This window comes from Clupea harengus, chromosome 26 (genome assembly GCF_900700415.2).
Source record: "Clupea harengus chromosome 26, Ch_v2.0.2, whole genome shotgun sequence".
Lineage (NCBI taxonomy): Eukaryota > Metazoa > Chordata > Actinopteri > Clupeiformes > Clupeidae > Clupea > Clupea harengus.
Window position 1 is genome coordinate 6445676 of NC_045177.1, and position 15685 is coordinate 6461360.

The 15685-nt window shown below is 49.9% G+C and overlaps 1 protein-coding gene across 1 annotated transcript in view; it reads right to left on the bottom strand.

Annotated features, from left to right (window-relative positions):
- LOC105900186 (nucleosome-remodeling factor subunit BPTF) overlaps window positions 1-15685 on the bottom strand; it is a 46484-nt gene that overhangs the window by 21337 nt on the left and 9462 nt on the right. The window contains 11 exon segments of the mRNA XM_031564107.2: window positions 93-217; window positions 1224-3174; window positions 3424-3633; window positions 3765-3900; window positions 4623-4752; window positions 7008-7139; window positions 7509-7891; window positions 8351-8520; window positions 9021-9197; window positions 11700-11894; window positions 12417-12587. Of these exon segments, the coding sequence (XP_031419967.1) occupies window positions 93-217; window positions 1224-3174; window positions 3424-3633; window positions 3765-3900; window positions 4623-4752; window positions 7008-7139; window positions 7509-7891; window positions 8351-8520; window positions 9021-9197; window positions 11700-11894; window positions 12417-12587 (3780 nt within the window).

Below are 15685 nucleotides of genomic sequence, written 5' to 3' on the forward strand. Positions count from 1 at the left end.
ACACAGGCAAAACAGGGATGTAACAGGAATTGAGGGACGATGTATGCAGACAGTAGGAAATCTAGGAAGGGAGGAAAGGGGCGGCTGGGTACCTGTGCGGGTGGTTCCGGCGTTAGAGGAAGGTTTGATGCCCATGTCGTCCCAGCGCAGACAGGCCCACAGCAGCCTCAGCATCAGGCTGACCCCAGCCAGAGACTTCACCGTCTGCAGCCGATACCTGTTGAACCACAGGGCCACACCACCACTTAGCTGAGCTATTTCAAGGTGCTCTTGTGACTTGCAACAACATGGTCAACACGGTTGTGAAATGCATGAAACGGGTCGTAAAATGAACTCGGCTTAAAATGAAGTATGTAGTTTTATGTCTTTTTTTTTTTAGTTAAATTGATGATCGGTAAGATGTAAGTAAGAACAGCGTTGGGCTAAAAAAGTCACCACCTTAAAATGAACTCAAGAACTCAAAATTCACTTGAGACATTTTCACAAATGTTCCACACACACGTTTTTTAATTAAACAGACAGGGGGAGGGATATTCCTCTCTCTCCTCTTCATGTCATTTTTTATGGGTCTCAATGTGGGAAAAACATCCTCAGTGGTTAAGTGCGGCAGTGGAGCATCCTGACACCCGACCAGGATGACTCATGTCTGCCCTCATACAGAAATGACATTAAAAACGCCACGAAAATAACTGGGCCCCGAGTCTCCAGGAAGGGTCACTAGGGTTACAGAGCAAACAGTGCTCCCGACAAAACATGACCTGGTGGAATAACACAACCTCCGAGGCTGTGTTAGAGTTAGAGTGTGTTCAGTTTTACTACTTTTTTTTCTGGTGGCGAGCAGCTCCAAGTTGCTCATTTTTTAGTGTTGTCCTTGGAGACAAAGTGTAAGCGGACAAAGAAGTTGTGATCGTGTATTGGAATACAATCTTGGACCACATCTTTGACTCTTTTACGAATTCAGGGAATTGCTCCTTGCGGTCCTCTAGCTGTCTGTTCTGTGCGTGCGCTCCAAAACACTGCAGTGTTCGTACATAGTGGGGGGAAAAAAACATAGTGGCTCGGACTGAGCCATAAATCATTCCAGCCAATCAACACATTGCTTCAGGATCATGAAAGGAAGGAGTGTACTTTGATTTGGCTGTTGAGCTCACATATCAACTCTATCTTTAAGTTTTTGGCGATTTGAAGTGAAAGATGGGGACCTAAAAGAGAGATAGTTTTACCTCCAGGTGATGCCATATGTAGGTCTGGGGGAGGGGTAGGGCCAGATGTCCAGGGCAGGCTTGGCGTTGTAGCTGAAGATGGACACCTCGCGGATGCCCGCTCGGCGCCCCAGCTTGTACAGGTCGTCGTTGGGCAGCACGAAGATGCTCTTCTTGCAGCTCTTGGTAACAAACTTGCGGTAGGACGGCAGCGCCGTGCCCGAGCGGGCCTTCTTGGTGCGCGAGAACTTGAGCAGCCGCACACGCTCCCGTGTGGAGTGTTCGTGGCTGGTGGTCGTCACAGAGACAGAAGAGCCCTTGAGGGTGGAGGAAGAGGAGGATGATGAGGTGGTTCTGGTGGTGCGCTCCTGGCTGACAGAGAGGCTATCAGTCTGGCCACGCGTGGCGGACGAGGAGACTTGCGTCAGCATGGTTTTGGTGCTGGTCGACAGCGTGGAGACGGCACTTTTCTCCGTCGACGACACCACAGCCACAGACCCTGGTGCTGCCGTCGCCAGGCGCACCATCCGAGACTCCGTGGAGACGGTGGTTGTCGTGGTGGTGGTCGTCACTTGGGTCACGACTGTGCTGTCGGCGGAACCTCCGGCGCCACTGCCCTCAGCACAGACACTGCTTAGGCTCGAGTCCGCCGCAGATGGGGTCGGGCCGATGGTCTTAGGGGTCATGACCTCCGACTTCAGGCGTTCAGTGTCTGTACTGTTGTGCTCCGTGGACGTCACTAGAGTCGGGGCAGAGTCCTGTAAACTGTTGCTCAGCTTGGGAATCTTTAGGGGGGGCATGTCACCAGAGTCTTCCCTCGAAACACTTGGAGGTGGGGAGACTTGAAGTGAAGCGTGGGTGGGTGTCCTCTCTGCCTCCCCATCAGGGGCCGTGTCCCCGTTCAGAAGTGGCCTGAGAGGGTCTTTCAGTGGCAACTTCCCCTCCCCCGCTGGGCACAAGCTGTTCACTTTAGCCTCCGTACAGTTCGACAGTGTCGACGGCTGGTTCTTGGCCAAAGAATTTGACACCAATTCGGTCTCCATGTCGGCGTCTCTCCCGTTTATCCTCAAAGCCGAAGGAACGGGAGCGTCGGTGTCCGCGGAGTTGCGCTCTTTCACACTCTGCCCGGAAGTCTCTAGCTTGTGGCTTTTACCGTTTTCCTCTGTGACTTCCACGGACCCGGAGGCTGGCTTGGGTTCGTCCGGTGCCATTCCTTGCTGGAGGCCGCTGCCATCGGCTGAAGCTCCTCCGGGTGGTGGGGTCGCCTGGCTTGTGCTGCTGGGTGCACTGATTGGTGCCACCAGATTTTGCGTCTGCTGTTGCTCAGTAGTGACCCGTGCGAGTGAGGGGGTTGACGTGCCAGGCTGCCCAGTGCTGGTGGAGTCTGAGGTTGTGTCTGCTGGTTGTGATAGAGGCCCAAGGGGCCCTAATGGATTAGTCCTCGGGGGGAGGGCACCCTTCTCCTCCCCCTGACTGAGTGTTTGGTTCTCCAGCTTACTGCTGCCAGTCGTACCAGAGGCCTCTAGTCCACTTCCTTCAGTCCTCATTGGGTCTGTCTTAACCACTGGTTCTGTGATGGTGGGCTTGACTTCAGTCTTTATTTGGAGTGTGGGGATTAGGGGGATTGGGGTCGTTGGGGTCGGCGCTGGAGTTGAGGTTGAGGTCGGTTCGGCCTTGAGGGTGAGGCTGGCCTGCTTCCGTCGCTCCTGCCGCTGCCTCTCCTCCAGCAGGTGCTGCTTCACGCGGCGCTCCAGGAACCCGTCCAGCTTGGAGGCCTTCACCACCTTCTTGTAGGCCGTGCGCAGCAGGAAGCCCTGGCTCACGTTCACCACGTCGTAGTTGAAGGGCCGCTGCTGCTGTTCTTGGACTGCGGCCTTGGCAGCACCGTCTTCGCCCTCCTCCATGTCCTCCTCCTGCTTCAGGGTGTCCGCTTCAGAAGGTGGAGGCGAGAGGCTGGCACCCTCCGACTTCCCTGTAGGGGAGGAAAGGAGCCAGTTTTAGGAAAGTGACAGGATTCTTTTCTTCAAACATTCCTGAAGTAACCCTTGGGAGTAACGGCTTCCATTCTGCTATTCCACATGCCATGACTACACAGATAACAGGCATTTTGACTTTAGGTTTCAGAGGCTATTGAGTGTTATTGTAATGAATATAATATATTGCACCAGAATGCTATAGTGTCATACAGCAAGACCCATCTTAAGACGTTTTCTCTCCCTACCTTTCGGAGTTCCCTCCTCGGTCTCCATCTTCTCCTCGGCGTCGCTGCTCTTCGTCCCGTCTGTGGAGAGCTCTGGCTCTGACTCTTTCTCAGGGCCTTTGACAGAGGGAACCTCAGTGACATCAGGAGCAGGGCTGGGGGTTTCTAAAGCTTCGCTCTTTTTCACGTCTGCGTCTGACGCTGTGCTGGTAGCGCTGCCATTCTTGGCAGCTATCAAGAGCAAAAAAACATACAGCCACATTTATCAACAGGACACGTTGGAAGACATTACATGTCATTTAATAATCAAAAGACAAGGAAAAAGGCAGTCTTGTTTGCGGCCATGTTAATGCTGTACACACCCTCTAGGTCCTTCCGGTAGTTGGCGTTGGTGTTGCCCGGTAAGCGTGTGACGAAACGATGAACGTGCGTCCAGCTGATCCAGCTCCAGCCTCCGTACCCGGTCACTCGGTACTCCTCACCCTTCTGCTTCCAGACCTTCACACACACACACACACACACACACACACACACACACACACACACACACACACACACACACACACACACACACACACACACACACACACACACACACACACACACACACACACACACACACACACACAGAGAGAACACACACACATTTCAGAACCAAGATTGGAGTGAGAAGAGAGAGCGGAGAGGAGAGTGGAGTGTGGAGGCATCCGAGGTGAAAACGCACAAAAAAAACGATGTGTGGAAATGACACTCAAGCTTAAACACACACGTGTGAAATGACTGAGAGGTTAGCCTTCAGAAGCGAGAAGAAGGCGCAATTAAACACGTTCGGCTAATTTGTTAAAAACCACAAACGTGCGGGGGACACTTCCTGTGAGCTTACAGCACCACAGGAAAAGATGAAAGGCTGGTCATCAGCATATAGAGTATTTGCTTATGTTCTCAGACTTGTATATTTGTTAGGTGTATGCTATGTTGGACTGCACAAAGTGTGAGTGTGTGTGTACATGTGTGTGTGTGTGTGTGTGTGTGCACATGTGTGTGTGTTTTACAGAGAGTATCTACATTTATTAGATTTATGCTGTGGAGTGTGCGGCATTTTAATAAACTTTTTAATAATGTTTTCATCGCATGTTGGCTCTGGGCACTCTGTGTGTGTGTGTGTGTGTGTGTGTGTGTGTGTGTGTGTGTGTGTGTGTGTGTGTGTGTGTGTGTGTTACCTGGTGCTTAATGGGGAAGGTGTACTTGACCCAGGTGGCCTGCTGCATGGTCTCCTCATCCTCCAGCTTCTTCTCCCTCTTCTTGACCTTCTCCTTCTCCTCGCGCTCCATGGAGGTCATACGGTGTAACCTGACACCCGCACACAAACAGGGCCCGTTAGTCAACACGCTCATGACGCATATCATATTCAGGACGTACGTCAACCCTGCAGCGACGCGTCAACATAAGCAATATTTAAATGGGAAGATTTGGACACAAAGAATGGCACACATTCGCGGGTGTGTGCGAGCACACACACACACACACACACAGGGTCAGATCAAAGAGAGGGAGAGGTAACTCCCTGGCTGTTCTTGGCTGAGCTCCATAGATAACAGCACTGAGGCTTCTGGTGGGCCTTGGGAGAAAATCATGGTGCTATATTACACACACACACACACACACACACACACACACACACACACACACACATTTTCACATACACACGCAGCCTTTCCCATGCCAGGAAGTCCTCTCTCATCATTGAAGCATAATCCTTGCCTTAAATGAGGAAGATGCGGTCACACAGAGAAAGTTGGAGGAAAAGGAGGATGAGGGAGGCAGGAGGAGGGGTGGGGGAGAGGGGTGGAGGAGGAGTGGGGGAGAGAGATGGATGAGGAGTGGGGGAGAGGGGTGGACAAAGCCAGTGGAGTGAGAGTGGAAGAAAGAGAGATACAGGCAGGGGGAAGGGCAGAAGAAGACAGACAGACCACCTGAACTGAAGAAACTGAAGAAAGCGATGGGCAAACCAACAAATAGAGAGAGACAGAAAGAAAGAAAGAAAGAAAGAAAGAAAGAAAGAAAGAAAGAGAGAGAGAGAGAGAGAGAGAGAAAAAAAAAAATCACAGGGGCAGGCAGTGGCGACTGCACAAATATTAGCTTACAACACAAGCTGGCCTTTGATGCTGGCCGTGGGGCGGTCTCCCTCCACACTCTGCTCTGCAAACAGCCCAACAGACCCCCGGGCCCAGAGAGCCGAAGCACTGGGCTGGAATGGACAGACCCCCGGGCCCAGAGAGCCGAAGCACTGGGCTGGAATGGGCTGGAATGGGGCAGGACAGAGCAGAGCGGGGCAGAGACGGCCGGCTAGCGCTCAGCGTGACGCCTGAGTTACGGGCCATCAGAGAGCTCATACACACATACAACAGAACCCACAGACCTGCAGAGGGAATGGGGAATATGGCCGTCCGCTGGAGGAAGGACTGACTGCACAGATCTGTGTATGTTTTGACTTTGGTGATCATAGTGAAAGTGGGATTTGGGTACTTCTGTAGTACCCAAATACAGAAGGGGGGCAATCTGTAGTTGCTTTTAAACCTTTGACAGTGGTGTGGTGGATTTTGCCAAATTGCCATTTGCCAACAAAATAATTCCTCACAGCCCACTAAGGGCACATGCTCAGGTATTGAGGATTTCGACCAACGTCACTCTTTACATAAGGACAATGTTTACACCGCTGTTTTGTTGGACAGAAACTCCAGGTAATAACCACTAGAAAACCACTAGAAAAAGTACCATTTGTATATTAAATAATATCTGTCTATGGTAATGATTTGTTGCACCTACAATTTAAAAAGAAGTTTTAAACTTGACGTGTCCCATTTCAGCAATACCATATAATTCTATGGATAAACAGTAGGGTGGTGACATTACCTAGCATTAGCAGCTAGGTAGCAGTATGGCCACATGTAAACAGATCCCCGCTAATGCCGATAGTGAAGGGTTGTGGCGTCAGGTGGAATACTAACTAAGCCCAGTGTGAAGTTTTATATTTCATCTAAGGCTAGAGGCTGTCAAAGAGTTAATTTGCCTTGAACGTATAGATAAGATGGTTGGTGTCTGCTAGAAATTTTAGCTGGCTCATATATGCATTCGGCCAGCTATCTTTGGATGGAAAACCCCATTTTAAAATAAATCTCAAAAATTACTCATGTGATCATGTTGATGGGAATACATTTTCTAGTATGTGAATGCTACAGTGTACAAGTGAGAATGTGCTGTTGTTTTTAAATGTGCTATATAAATAACTGTGACTTAAAGCTGGTGCGTTGCACTCAATAATGAAATCAATAATAAAAATCTATGGCGATATAAACAAATCATGTGACCTGTGACATCAGCGTGGAAAGGTCAATACAAGTGGACACACCTACAGACACACACACACACACACACACGCAGACACACACACACACACACACACGCAGACACACACGCAGACGCACACACACACACACAGACACACACACACACACACACACACACACACACACACACACACACACACACACACACACACACACACACACACACACACACACACACACTCCAGAGGGTTGACTTGCCTAGTGTGGCCCAGGGCATCCTTCCACATGGGCAGCATGGCCACGGGTTTGATGGCACACTCCAGGATGGCCAGAGCCAGGGCGAACTCCCGCGCCTTACTGCACATCTGCACCGCCTTGCACCAGTTCGACCTGCGAGAGTCAGTCAATCATGTGGTTATCCATTATGCCACGAACATGCCATTCTTCATATTGCTCTCAGCGTCCCCACAAATGCAAAACAGGATACGTGTGTGTTCTTTAGGACTGAGAAATAACACGGTGTGCATTTCAACAGTTCCCAGTAAAAGTTCTCTTCATCTACAGTCTCCTCATGTGCTGTACACTTCATCTTTTCCTGGGATCTCACCTGACACAGCGCTCATAAATATAGGTCACATGCCATTTTAAATGGCATTTCTATTCAGAAAGACCTCTAAGGCCCAACCTGTTTGAAACTCTTGTAGCCTGACACATGTGAGGCCATCTCAGCCAAATCTCCCCCGCAGGCGCGCCCCCTACCTGTGTGATGCCCAGTTGGGGTGGAGGAAGGGCGCGGGGACGTTGTTCTCCAGCTGGATGATGGTGAGGCGCAGCGTGGACACCGTCAGCACCTTGGAGCCGTGCACCGCGCCGTTCCACTTGAACTCGCCGGCGGGCGTCATGCAGAACTTGTGCGCCAGGTGGCGCCGCTTGTCCTGATCCTCGCGGTGCTGCGGCTTGTTGAGCGCCAGCGTGTTGTTGCTGAACTGGTTGTGGTAGACGCGGTACTTGCCCTCCTGGCCCAGCTTGAAGAAGTGGCCCAGCGTGCCCTTCACCACCAGGTCCCGGCCCGAGGCCACGCCGCCGGTGGAGCTGCGCGTGCTCAGCCGGGAGAGGTCGCCACCAGGGGTCAGCACCAGCACCTGGGATCGGGGAAGAGAGAGAGAGGGATGAAGAGAGAGAGAGGGATGAAGAGAGAGAGAGAGAGGGATGAAGAGAGAGAGAGGGATGAAGAGGACCAGGAGGGCTGATTGGATTTACGAGAGCATTTGTAGCAGCACACACAAAATGCTCCTGCATGCTTTCATACACACAACAGCTTTTTTTAAGAAGGTCAACTGTGGCCAGAGGTCCACCTTTTCATATGGGACAATCATTCCTGTAATGTCCTTATGATCAAAGATGCCGGTTGTAAGTACAGAGACTATCCAGTTCTCTGTTGGTCTCTGTCTCTGTGTGTGTGTGTGTGTGTGTGTGTGTGTGTGTGTGTGTGTGTGTGTGTAAAAGACAGAGAGCATCTTCTGTGATCTTCCCCTCACCCTCCTTGTAGCCCTGTATGTGCGCGCGTGCGTGTGCGTGCGTGTGCGTGTGTGTGTCCTCACCTCCTTGCCATCCTTGTAGATCTTATTCGACTCGTGGACGGCGGCCGCCGCCTGTTGGCTCTTCAGCTGGCTCAGCTTGCTCTCGGGGTTCCTCAGTCGCGTCACCATGCGCGTGGGGGGGCGCCTCACCGGTCCGCCTGCCTCGCCGTTCGCCTTGTCCTTCCCCTCCGCTGCGGTTGGAAACACACACACACATGGATGAATGACCATGATCTAACATACATACTAACACTATATAGACGTTAAGAGAACCTGCATTTACAGCCTCCGAAATAAGAATACTGGTATATTCAATTTGAATCTCCTTAACGCCTCACAAGTTGTAATAGGTTCCAGCAGAAGCCTTAACAGTCATAGAAGGTATATTTAAATACAAGTAAACAGAGGTTTCTTCATGTGGGAAAGACGCTATGAAGCTTGAACCGTCTAGAGAACCCATCAAGAACCTTTTTTCCGAGGGTGTAGACATCGGTGGATGAAGCTAAGTGGTCAGACCTCATGTAACTATTAAAAGTAGAACTGCTTTGAAATTAGATAAAGAGGTCCAGACAGTTTGGGAAAGAAAACCCTTTTGCTTATGGAATAATGTAATGGTAAGCCATAAGTGGGACTTAGGGGGAGTAAACAGCCTATGGGATTGGCTGGTTTGTCTGTCTGGCTTCTGGCTGACCTGTGGCGTCCTGGAGGGACTTGTCGGCTGCGTCAGGCTCCTCGTGGCCCCTCGAGCCCCCGGAGGTGGAGAACTGACTGCTGTTGCTGTTCTCGTCGACCGCGTGGGGGGGCTGGCCACCGGCCGGGGACCCCCCCTCTCCTGGCCGAGAGCCGGACTCTGACTCCGAAGCCTTGTCTGCAAGGGAGGGTGTCGGGTGGGGGGAACAACAGGACAGTGATTTAGATTTCTTGTCAAAACAGCTTTTGCAATGTTAAGGTCACTCGCACAAAATGTGCTGAAAACAGAAAAAAGAAAATAGTTTTGCTTGAAAGCAAAGAGCAACCAAATGATCAATGGCAGCCACAACAAGCACAACAAGCGAGATGGTGATATGCTGACGGGTGGACAGATAGCGATGACAAACACAAACACAAACACAATGCAAGGCTGAGAGGACGGAGGAGAGGAGATGGACAGACACTGCTGTGACACTGACACTGGTGGACAACACAGGGATGAGACGTGAGAACATATGCTAGCCGACAGCGCCCCCTTGTGGCCGTCAGTTCTTCACTTCCCAGGCGGAGGGAATTTCAAACCAGCAGCCTCTGGACATTTGATTAGCAGGGCAAATTCACACTTTTGATACTGAGCACGCCATAAAAAAAAAAGACAGACACTGGCAGTAAAGCTAAGAATAATTTAAATGTCTAAATGTCTTGAGGCTACATTATTTAAATAGAGGCGAACAGAAATTCAACCTCCAAAAAGACTTCAGCAGTACAATGAGACCTTCTCAGTAATTCAATTTAATTCACAAGGAAAGCCTTAATCCTGCTAAAATCATCATATCTGACCGGTGCTACACCAGGGAGATGTGCTCTGGAGCTCATTAGCATCCACATCATTTATTTTACAGCAGCGCTACTGTAACTAGCGCTTAAGGTCATATCACTGAGCTCCTTCTCCGAGGAGAGGACCTTCTCCTCTGGCGGTGGCCGGGCGCTCACTAAAGCTCTGGCTATATTTCCCATTAAGGAACAAGGATGAGCTGGAGCGCTGCCGACCTCCTTCTCTCCTGGTGGAGAAACGGGAGCCGGGATCTGGGTCTCGTCAGGAAAATCCTCTCCGAGGAGGGCGGATTTGACGGTGATGGAATCGTTATGTAACACTCACACCGGTGCTGCTGTTTATCTCATTGCACTCCGGTGCGCGTGCAGGCAAAGCCAGGCATTCTACAGAGATGTTCTGAGGCAAACTGCTTGCTGCATCAAACACTGGCTGCTTTGTGCTTATTGTTCCTTCAGCAACACTAAATTATTAGCGTTAGCTACAGGCTCGAGCTCTGGTTGTGGCTGTGTCTTACACCTACGTCCATTTTACAATTTTTTACCTCAGAATTTCTTTCAAATGTACGTCTCATGGTGCTTGTCAGAAAATCAGGCTCTACTGTCATAACACTCGTGTTGTGTCGTGCCTGCCTTGTAAGTCGCTCCGACTAAAATAATCTGCCCCATGAATAATTATAAATGTAAGTATTCCGCTCCCTCCCCTCACACAGACCTTCAAACAAACATCATTAATATTCCCGCGCGCTTAGGATTCATTTACTGCTCCATTTTGGAAAGGAGCTCATGCAGCATAACAGAAACATGAGACAGTCCTCGTACGATCTTGTCTGCTATACACAGCTTGATAAAATGATACTTATTCATTCAATATCTTTTCAACACACAACAAAATACAGTGCTCCCTTACTTAAAAGATCACTTTGAGAACAGAGCCAAATATGAAAAATCCCCCCCCCCCCCCCCATCGGTTTGGATCAGCAGATGAAGCTCCGTGTTCACATTCCCAGTGAAGCGCTGTATTCCATTACCGCCCTCTGACATCTCCATAGCCCTACTTAGACGGCACCTCCTCACTGGCCGTCAGCCATACAGAAACAGAAACAGAGACAAAAGCCAGCCAAAAGCTGTGGGTCGAACAGCCATACAGGTAGTGCTTCATTGGTCAATGCTGAAAAGAACAACAAAGCTGTGTGTTTGAACTGATTGAGGTTTTGAGATGACACAAGAGAGAGACCAATCAGACAGAGCAAGCTTCGAAGCTACCACTGGATGTCTCTCTCTCTCGGCAGCGGGCCAGACAGCGCTGTCTGACTACGCCTTGAAGGGTCATTAGCAACAGGCTCCTGAGAGAGAAGAGGAGGGAAACTGAACACACGAGAGAGAGAGAGACAGAGAGAGAGAGCGAGAGAGAGAGAGAGAGAGAGCGCTGCCTGGCCTTGGAAAGAAAAAAAGGGCCAGAAAGAACTGGCGGAAGCATCCGGCTGTTTGCTGCTGGCAATGCAAGAGGAGCAGACGGTGGCGAAAGCAAAAGGACCCAAATGATGAAGAGAATGGGAGGATGCATGAAGGGGGGAGCGTGAACGATGAGAAGTGAGCCCAGTAGGGCAGGGAAGCTGGAGGAGGGAGACATCCATGCAACTGAGAGAATGGAGGGATGAGAGAGGGGATGCGCGCGCCTCAGGCCCACACCAGCTGACCCAGGACCAGTTCACCATGACAACGTCCATCGTGAGGGGAGGGACGGCATGGAACCGGAAGAGACTGGCCCTGAGTCAGTAGTCTGGACTCCGGAGCCACTGCATGTTTTGTCTGCACGAAAGGAGGGGCCCCGCGAACAGGATAGTACCTGCTGACTCTGGCACCTCCTCCATGCTTTCTGGGCCCTCGTCCCCCAAGTCTCCCGCAGCAGGGGGCCCCTCAGGGGCCTCTACCGCAGGGCTCGGGGCCCTTGTGGAGGGTAAGGATGGGTCCGCAGAGGGGGAGTCGGGCTTCAGGGCCTCGAGGCTGCCACTGGCCTCCTGACCAGCAGAGGGGGACTCTGCTACAGAAGAATGCATGTGACTACAAATCATACTGAAGAATAAGGGCCAACAGCACTCAGTCTTACATCCAGGATCTCAAGTCACACATTCAATATCAGCAGCCTTCTGGACAAAGGCATTGGATCAAGATTTTAATGCATGGGAATTTAAAAGGATTTCTTTACTTCAAGATTCATGCTTCTTCTATAGCTACCATCTGTATTTTAGATCGCAATGCTGCTTGTGTCTTCAAAAACTCTACACAAGTTTTAGATCAAGTTACAGCTGTGTGCCTCTATCAGGTAAGAAGGACAATGTCCAATCGCTCTCATGGTAATAAGTGAAAGTGGAAACACAGCATTCAGGATCAAATTCAGCGACATTAAATCACTGTAAAAGCGATATTAAATACCCTCGGTATTCAGATTCTGTGCAAATCATAAAAAGTCCAAGGCACATTTCCCATGTAAATACCTAGAAGGGAACAGTTTCCAAAGGAAGGGCTTATCCAACATTTTACGAGCGGTATACTGCTACGGTACCTTCTGGGTTGGCCTCCTCCGTGCCCGAGAGTCCTGAGGAGAGCTCGCCTTGTAGCGACTCGTCGGGCTGCTCCTCAAGTTTTTCGTCCTTCCTGTTCCTCTCTTCCTCCGCAGCGTTCCGTCGCTTCTCCTCCTCCTCCTGTCGGGCCTTGAGACGGTCCAGAATCTCCTCTGAAGAAAGAAGAAGAAAAAAAAACGAAGATGAGAGACAGGACTCAATGTTAAAGATGGTGTTAGCCATTTTGAATCCAACCCCAGGGACTAGATAAAGACATGGAGAGAGTGCTAAAAGCCTCACACACTCCGACACGGCAGCTGAAGTGAGCCACAGGAAATGGGGAAAATAATCCACAGTCACAATGTTGGCACAAACACATGCACACATGCATTCATACAAACCTTGCATGGCAATGCAAAAGCCTGTTTAGAAGTTACAGCAATCCCAATCCAAAGTGAAGTCATTCTACAGCATAAATATGCAAGTCCAGTATAGGGTTTCGATTAATAATACCCCTGTGTGTTTGTTGTTGCACATCTAACAGTCTGATGTCAAAATACTTCTTACCAAACATGCATTAGATACACTGTACTATTTTGGACAATGTCCTGCAGGGCTTGCAACATTGCTAGCCCGATGTTCCGGGGACAATCAAGTTTTCCTGTTGTGCTAGAAAAATGCACCAACTGTCTGAAGGGCTACCAGAAATGATATCCCATAAGTTAAAATCCCCTTTCCTGCTTGTTGATCATGATGGGTCATGTTCGTCCGCTTAGAAGCGTAAGCGTTAAAGCAGCAACAAGGAGTTCTGTTCCAAAACTAGCATGCTAACTACCTAAAAGGCATGCAAAAACCTTGCAAACACAACCAACAGCCCAGCTGACACTGATAGAACTTGCCAATACACTAGCTGGTGTCTTTTGGCAGTATAGCTGGCAATGTCATGCTGTGAAAGCTTATCTTCCATTTTTGCAAGGTGTTCCAGCCAGGAAACACAGAACTACATAGTGCATATCTTGGATGGCTAGTGTGGAAGACACATGACCATATGCTATCAAAATGAATTTGAGGATGGTACCAAAAGTAGTTGCCTATTAAACTGTACCTCAAACAGTGTCAAATTGTTGCATAGTGTTACGTTAATCAGAAAGGTCTGGTTGTGTTTGATGCCAGAGTCCTCTACGTACACACAGGCCATGCGCTGCAAGTAGGGTACTGAATGCACCAAGGGGCACCATGAATATGAAGACATAAAAATAAGCTCAAATAGATAATGATCTACTATCTACCTTTCAGACTACTTCACCATTAAATAAATATAGGCTGTACACTCCACATTTCACCGGAATAACAACATGAAGGATCGTGCTGCCCCCTCCTCTCTCCCTGTGGTTTGTTTTGATTGCACCTCACAGTGACCATATCAAGCCTATAGGCAACCGTTTACGAAAGACAAGGTGGAAAGGCAACCAGAGTCAAACAAAAAAAACTGCAGGATGACATCTCGTATTTTTGAACGTGTTAATTCCTAAAATACTGGAACATTCGCCTCCACAATGCATACATTACAGGCAAGAAATGTCTAAGCTTACCCAGCTAATAGGTTAGAAGACTAAACAACTTGTCTATGGGGCAGAAGGCTAACGCCAGCATTTAAGTTTGATTGTGTGGTTTATTAAGCAAACCTATACATCAGCCTCTGCTTCAGATGCAACCTTAACATCTCATCTAATTCGTCCTCGCTCAAAGTAGAGCATGACTTGCAGCGCTCATTTCGTTTAGTGCAATATTGAATGGACATTCTGTTGTGGTAGCCTATCAGGTTCACTTCAACCAGGCCAATGTGCCAACCATACTCAGCAAAAAAACATTAATCAATAATTCATCAAACAGCTGGCAACATTTCTATTTAACTGAACATTTAAAAACAGATACACAGTAAGCAAAGAATCTCAGCAAAATGTGTCATTTGCTATTTCAACTGAGAGAATATCTGTATAGCTTGTGAGGTACAAACCTTTTATTTGCTTCAGTTGTTTGCCTTGACATGTGTGTGTTTTTTGCATTATTGGTTTACATTAATTATGTTGAGAGATTCACATTTATAACTTTAATAATAATAATATTTATTTTTTTGGGGAAGCATTTCTGCTTAGGGCACTCAAATGGCCAGCAGCGGCCCTGAAAAGAACAGAGGAAGAAGGGCAAACTCTCGTGAGATGCATAATGATATCTATGATTGCAAATGTGTTTTATAGCGTTCTCGAATAAACCTACCTTTCAACATAAAAACTGTCTTTTTTATTATTATTTGGGGCCAGTCTAATTCATGTTTCGGACAGCCAAACTCTATAGAATGCCTGCCCAACTGGCAGTGATTTACAAATTCTCCAAGCCCTGCCCTGATTAGGGAGACAAACATCTCTCCTCCCGTGTAACCAGGAAACAAACCGCCATTAGAGCTTCCCTCTGTGAGCCGCCTCAGTGCGCCCCCCCTGTGTGTGTGTGTCTTTGGGGGGACCCCTCTGTGAGCCGCCTCAGAGCGCCCCTCCTGTGTGTGTCTTTGGGGGGATCCCTCTGTAAGCGTCTCAGTGCGCCCCCTATGTGTGGGTCTTTTGGGGGGACCCCTCTGTGAGCCGCCTCAGAGCCCCCCCTCCAGTGTGTGTCTTTGGGGGGATCCCTCTGTGAGCCGCCTCAGAGCGCCCTCCATGTGTGTGTCTTTGGGGGGACCCTCTGTGAGCCGCCTCAGTGCGCCCCCCATGTGTGTGTCTTTGGGGGGATCCCTCTGTGAGCCGCCTCAGAGCGCCCCCCATGTGTGTGTCTTTGGGGGACCCTCTGTGAGCCGCCTCAGTGCGCCCCCCATGTGTGTGTCTTTGGGGGGACCCTCTGTGAGCCGCCTCAGTGCACCCCCCATGTGTGTGTCTTTGGGGGGATCCCTCTGTGAGCCGCCTCAGTGCACCCCCCATGTGTGTGTCTTTGGGGGGACCCCCCTCTGAGCCGCCTCAGAGCGCCCCCCCTCCAGTGTGTGTCTTTGGGGGGATCCCTCTGTGAGCCGCCTCAGAGCGCCCCCCCTCCAGTGTGTGTCTTTGGGGGGACCCCTCTGTGAGCCGCCCGCTACGCCCCCCCTGTGTGTGTCTTTGGTGGGGATCCCTCTCTGAGCCGCCTCAGTGCACCCCCCTGTGTGTGTGTCTTTGGGGGGACCCCTCTGTGAGCCGCCTCAGTGCTCCCCCCCTGTGTGTGTCTTTGGGGGGATCCCTCTGTGAGCCGCCTC